The following is a 6,710-nucleotide window of genomic DNA, read 5'->3' as shown; positions in this document are numbered from 1 at the left end:
GCCGAGAAAATGTTTAGAGCCCAAGTCTGATCTTGGGCTGACAAAGGATCGAAAATCCCTGTTCCGTGTAAGAAAGTTTGGGAGGCAGAGACTGTCTTGTCTTATGTTTCCTGGGAAATCCTTTGGTGTGCCAAAAAATAATCATGAATGAAGGGAAAAAAGCAGAGCAGATCTTTCAAATGTGTCTTATCTTTGGTTTCTCTCTTTGCAGGACTGTTGCTGTTGAGATGGAGTCAGTGTTTCTCAGTGTCTTCCTGAGTTTAGTCTTTATAGAAGCAGGATGGGGAAACAAGACTGGAATGGCCCTGGCAACGTATCACAGGACCTGCAAACTAGTGAGTCCTCTTATGCAAACCCGTGAACTTGTTAATTGTTCACTTCTCACTGCACACTGCCTTCGGAAAAGCAGGTGTATTCTCTGAGTATGTACTCTAGAAGCACTGGCAGTGACTGCTCAGTGTAGGCTCTGTTCCATTGTTTTCATTCTAGCCTATGACTTTCACCATGAGGCTGCAGTTTTCCAGACTTGATCTCAGCCCAAAGTTGTTGGGTTTTCTTAAATGTGAGCAAAACCTGGTTTGCCATTTTTGAATATGAGGCAAGAGGCTTATTTGGTGCACAGTGAATGAAGCAGGGCGTCTCGTGCAGTTGATTGATAAAGTGGAATAGGGCATTGTAATGTAAATATTGCCATAGGAACAGCATTTATTCCTTTTCTTTGAAACTAATAAAAATATAGAAATGAGGTGAGTGATGCCAAATGAAGAAGCTGCATAGGCTAGAGATTGTGATTCACAAATAGGAGGGGCGGCGGGAGTTTGGAAATACTGTGTGTACTCTCAAAAGTGGCCACTGATTTCTAGGTGCCTCAGTTTTTGGGTAATTTCTGGTATCTTGGGCCTGATTTTCAGAGGTGCTGAGCAGCTGCAGCTCCCTGTCTGGAAATGATGCTTATTTGCTGATCAGTGAAGTATGCTTGAAGCTATACGGCAAGCGGAGGAAGATGCCCCAGGAGCTTACACGCTAAGGGATAGATTTTCAAGCGCTCAGCATCCACAGCTGAGGCCATCTGTAAAAGAACTCAGCTGCACCCAACATACTGACCAATGTGCAGAGCTCTGCAGAAAATCTGACCACTTACTTAGGTAAATAGAACTGAGCTTGAAAATCTGGTCCTTATTGTGGGTACTGAGTCCTTCAGAGGATCTGGCCTGGCATGTGATAACAAACCAAATGCAACGCTTCCCCTGCATTATTTTTGCCATTTCTTAGCCTTCCTCCTTTAGGCCAGTCTAGGTGATTTCAGTCCTTCTGTGCTGCTTCCTGCTGACAGAACTGGTTCTGCTTCAGGCAGCCAGCTTCTGTCTGATAAGAGGCACTGATTAGAACAGGGTGGATTTTCTCCAGTTTCTTTTTGGTTCTTTCCTCTTCTTGTCCTGTTTTCTCCTCTTTTTGTTTGTACAAAATTAGTGCCTAGAGGTCCCAGATGAGACCAGGACATCATTGTGCTAGATCCTGTGTATACACAAAGTAAGAGACAGCCCCTTCCCCAAAGATTTTACAGTCTAAGTAGAGAAGACAGGAGAGGAAATGCTGCTGTTCATGTTTTACAAATGAGGTGTTGAGGAAGGCATAGAGAGATTGTGTCTCACCCAAGGTCACACAGGGACTCTGGGGCAGAACATGGAGCTGAACCCAGAATCTGAGTCCCAGTCCAGCGTCTTAATCACAAGATCAACCTTCCTCTCCTCTGGTGCTTTGCACCCTTAATTTCTCCTCTTCCTGAATCATAGAATCATAGAATATCAGGGTTGGAAGGGACCCCAGAAGGTCATCTAGTCCAACCCCCTGCTCGAAGCAGGACCAATTCCCAGTTAAATCATACCAGCCAGGGCTTTGTCAAGCCTGACCTTAAAAACCTCTAAGGAAGGAGATTCTACCACCTCCCTAGGTAACGCATTCCAGTGTTTCACCACCCTCTTAGTGAAAAAGTTTTTCCTAATATCCAATCTAAACCTCCCCGAACCCCCTTCTCTGCATCATTCCAAATCCCTCTTTCTTCTTGATTGGCTCTTTCCCACTCCTTGGTGGGGAGTCCCCTTTCTTTCTTCCTGGTCCCTCATTTGCTCTGTACTCTGTGATCCTCTTTTTCATCTGCTCAAGGATACTGCCTCCCCCCACCCCGCAATGCAATCTCTTGATCCACATCCTCTGAGTGGGAGTTCTAACAGCAGGTCTGCTCTACCAGGGCTGTCAAGGTTCCTCCCCCACTCTGAACTCTAGGGTACGGATGTGGGGACCTGCATGAAAAACCTCCTAAGCTTATCTTTACCAGCTTAGGTCAAAACTTCCCCAAGGTACAAAATATTCCACCCTTTTGTCCTTGGATTGGCCGCTACCACCACCAAACAAATACTGGTTGCTGGGGAAGAGCTGTTTGGACACGTCTTTCCCCCCAAAATACTTCCCAAAAACCTTGCACCCTACTTCCTGGACAAGGTTTGGTAAAAAGCGTCACCAATTTGCCTAGGTGACTACAGACCCAAACCCCTGGATCTGAGAACAATGAAAAAGCATTCAGTTTTCTTACAAGAAGACTTTTAATAAAAATAGAATTAGAAATAAGAAATCCCCCCTGTAAAATCAGGATGGTAAATACCTTACAGGGTAATTAGATTCAAAACATAGAGAACCCCTCTAGGCAAAAACCTTAAGTTACAAAAAAGATACACAGACAGAAATAGTTATTCTATTCAGCACAATTCTTTTCTCAGCCATTTAAAGAAATCATAATCTAACACATACCTAGCTAGATTACTTACTAAAAGTTCTAAGGCTTCATTCCTGGTCTATCCCCGGCAAAGACAAAATGTAGACAGACCCACAAACCCTTTGTTTCTCTCCCTCCTACCAGCTTTTGAAAGTATCTTGTCTCCTCATTGGTCATTTTGGTCAGGTGCCAGCGAGGTTACCTTTAGCTTCTTAACCCTTTACAGGTGAGAGGAGATTTCCTCTGGCCAGGAGGGATTTTAAAGGGGTTTACCCTTCCCTTTCTATTTATGACAAGGGCTCTGCTCCATGCTGCTGCTGCCCGTGGAGCCATGCAGGGTGCAAGTCAGCAACTCAGCCTCCAGGAGTGGCTGGTGCTATTCCAACAGCGTAGGCGGGCAGGGAGAATGTTGGAGCAGGGTCATGTCCTGCCCTGGTTTACTCCCATAGGCAGGCTCTGCTTTCCAGTGCATCCCAGAAGGGAGTCGTAAAGGGATATAGGGAACATAGTTGGTGAGCTGGAAAGCAGACCCTGGCTGTAACTTCAGAGTAGGCCAATCTGATCTTGTATGTCTTTTGAGGGGCAGTTACCGTCTTCCCCCAGCAGCCCACAGGCCTCACCATATCAGTGATTCAGGCAACAATTACTGCTGCTACCATCTGATGTTTGTCATCTGGAAGAGGCGGAGAGGTCAGGATGATGGCAGAAAATAAAGAATCAGATGTTGTGCACCCTCTCCTATCTGAACTCTAAGCCTTTGCCCCCAGTTTCACTATTTCCAGTGTTGTTTATATATAGATATAGATATATTTGTATTTCTTGTTTCAGGTGCACAGAGCTATGGATTGCAATGGGAGATGGCAAGGCACAGTCCCAGCAGACCTCCCAGCTGACATAGAGGTGCTTTCCCTGGATCACAACACTATACGGACCCTAAAGAATACCTCTCTGCTGCAATACCAAAACCTGGAGACACTGAGCCTGCGTGGGAACAGACTGGAACTCATTGAACCTGGGGCCTTCCTTGGCAGCAGAGACCTCAAAAATCTTTCCTTGGCAGACAACACCCTCTTTACAAACTACTCTGTGACGGCAGCTGCTCTTCGCTCCTTACCAGCCTTGAGGAAACTGGACCTGTCTGGGAATCATCTCACTGAGGACATGGTGGCTACCATGCTCCGCAACCTGTCCTCCTTGGAGTCCTTGTCAATGGCCAGAAACATCATAATGCGCTTGGACTCCTCTGTCTTTGAAAGCCTGAGCCAGCTGCAGGAGCTGAACCTGGAGAAGAACTACATCTATGAGATCGAGGGGGGCACCTTTGAAGGCCTGCAGGGCTTGCAGATGCTTAATCTGGCCTATAACTACATTCCCTGCATTGTGGAGTTTGGTCTGACCCAGCTCAAGACACTTAATGCCAGCAACAACATAATCGAGTGGTTCCTGGCCATAGAGGGTGATGCTGTCTTTGAGCTGGAGACGCTAGATCTCTCCCACAACCGGCTCCTGTTCTTCCCGCTACTACCAAGACAGAGCAAACTGCGCTCCCTGCTGCTGAGGGACAATGAGATGAGCTTTTATCGCAAACTTCCCAATGCTACATCCCTCATGGATGTCACAGTGCAGTTCCTTCTCATAGAGGGCAATACCACTAATGTCACTACCCTCAATCTCTGGGAAGAGGTCAGCCTGAGCAATCTCTCTTCCTTGAGCTTTCTGGATATGAGCCAAAACCAGTTCTGGTACCTCCCTGATGGCTTCCTGGGAAGGATGACTTCCCTCTCCCACCTGAAGCTCAACCAGAATTGCTTAGAGACCCTTCACATCCAGGAGAGAGAACCACTGGGCATGCTCATGGACCTTGATCTCAGCCAGAATCAGCTCTCAGAACTGCAGGTGGACCTAGGTTCTGAAGGCACCCTGCCAAACCTTAGATCATTTAATCTGAGTGCCAATAGGTTGCAGAGGGTGCCGCCTAACATTTTCACCCACACAGAGATCACTACAGTTGACCTCAGTCACAACCACATAGACCTCTGTCCCCAGCAAGCTAATGCAGATGGGGCTGAGTATCCCATCTGCATAGACTTAAGGAATGTAACATCCCTTAGGAAACTTTACTTGGCTGGGTGTGGCCTGGAAATGGTGGCGAGCAATGCTTTCAGTGGGACACCACTAACACACTTAGATCTGTCTAACAATCAGAGAGCACTGGCTAGGGGCCTGCAACCTCTACAAGATATTGCACTAATGCTGCAGGTTTTATCTCTCAGGAACACTGGCCTCTCTTCCACCATGGAAGACATTGACTTCTCTGGCTTTCAGAACTTGGTAAGTTTGGACCTCTCAGGAAACTCCCTGACCAGCTTTCCGGAGTCCTTGAGTGGTCTGAAACTGCATACCCTGGATCTCCGGAGAAACCATCTTCCCTCTCTTCCACAGCACTCAATGCAGATGCAACTTGGGAGGAGTCTGAGTGTGCTCTACCTCAGCCAGAACCCATTTGACTGCTGCAAACTGGAGTGGTGGGACTTCCTTCACAGTCTCAGGACAGTGCGTGTTGTGGACAGGGGGCAGGTCACCTGTAACTACTCCTCTAACATTATTAATACAGTGAGACTGCCTGAGTCTGTGCTCCAGAGCTGCAGGTGGATGACAGTGAATATGGCTTTGCTGTACCTGGTGCTTACTCTCCCTGCCTGCCTGACCCTGCTTGTTGCCTTTGCTGTCATCTTCCTTACTTTCAAGCACAAGCTGCTTCAAATGGTGAAAAACCAGTACAGAGTGTCCAGCCCATACTGATCTCTGTGGGGAAAGGAGTAGGCTGTTGGCTCACAGAGTGCTGGCAGAGTAGTAACTCTGTGATCCCTGTGAGGGGCCGAGAGCAGAGTGAGCAGGGGTGCTTTGGAGGGAGTGACCAGGATACTGGCTCTCTGATGTTCTCATTGCTGCATTTTGAGTGTGTCGCTTCCTGGTGCATGTTCTCCCTTTGCTCTGGGCAGGGGTAGGGCCTTCTGCTGGGAAGCACAATGGAGGCACTTGGAGTTTAACTCAGGGAGCACAGGGTTCAACATGGAGTCAGAAGGCAGGAGAATTAGTGATTGGAGTAATGAGAATGGAGTTTAAGACACTGAAAATGAGTAAATGGGAGAGAAATTCAGAAGGGAAAGGTGAGGATCATGATGAGGAAAGGGCAAATATTAAGAAAAACCAATGAGGCAGCTGCAAAGTGGACTCATTGGATGCCAGAGAGTGAGAGGCAGGCGAGATCTATCTCTGTTTGGGTACTTGTGGCACCTTAGAGACTAACCAATTTATTTGAACATAAGCTTTCGTGAGCTACAGCTCACTTCTCAAATAAATTGGTTAGTCTCTAAGGTGCCACAAGTACTCCTTTTCTTTTTGTGAATACAGACTAACATGGCTGCTACTCTGAAATCTGTTTGCTAGAGGATGCTTCACTGGTGCCTAAGGAAAGGAGTTCAGGGTATATAAGTCCTGTGAAATATAAAGCAAATATGCATATGTATACACTATTAATATAAACCAATGAAGCTGCAGTTCTGCGTTAAGGCCTACAGGGATCTATTTTCTCCTAATTGGAAACATAAATTCCCATTCATGACAATTTACTTGAATTTATGTTAAAATTGAACAGTCTTAGCCAATCAGAGTGCGAGGATGTACAGTTGCTTTTCCCTCCCCACTGTCACCCTCAGACATTATACATTTATTCATCACCATAGTATCCAGGAGATGTATGGTTTTCTGTTATACAAAAACTGTTTTACATTTATATAGTCACCAGAATGCTGATTAGCAGAAGGGGGGTTGGTTTGCATAAGGACTAATTAATTCTCAGTTGAGTAAATGAGAATATTGTATACATATTATGTGCAAAATAGAATGTGCAGGTTAAGTGTGAGAGTGAAAATCCTCA

The 6,710-nt window shown here is 46.2% G+C and overlaps 1 protein-coding gene across 1 annotated transcript; it reads left to right on the top strand.

Moving 5' to 3' along the window:
• The first annotated feature begins 217 nt into the window (after positions 1-217).
• On the top strand, positions 218-6,030 carry NRROS (negative regulator of reactive oxygen species). The gene is made up of 2 exons (XM_074963034.1): positions 218-335; positions 3,599-6,030. Exons 1-2 carry the CDS (start codon positions 228-230, stop codon positions 5,570-5,572), a joined length of 2,082 nt encoding a protein of 693 aa, XP_074819135.1. The 5' UTR covers positions 218-227; the 3' UTR covers positions 5,573-6,030.
• The last annotated feature ends 680 nt before the right edge of the window (positions 6,031-6,710 follow it).

This window comes from Natator depressus, chromosome 9 (assembly GCF_965152275.1).
Source record: "Natator depressus isolate rNatDep1 chromosome 9, rNatDep2.hap1, whole genome shotgun sequence".
NCBI classification, from domain to species: domain Eukaryota; kingdom Metazoa; phylum Chordata; order Testudines; family Cheloniidae; genus Natator; species Natator depressus.
Note: the sequence above shows the minus strand (reverse complement) of the source record. Positions and strands in the feature narration are given on the sequence as shown.

Coding starts and splice junctions, on each gene's coding strand:
- NRROS (XM_074963034.1), top strand. CDS start 228: ATGGAGTCAGTGTTTCTCAGTGTCTTCCTGAGTTTAGTCTTTATAGAA. Junction 336..3,598: donor ATCACAGGACCTGCAAACTA/GTGAGTCCTCTT, acceptor TTCTTGTTTCAG/GTGCACAGAGCTATGGATTG.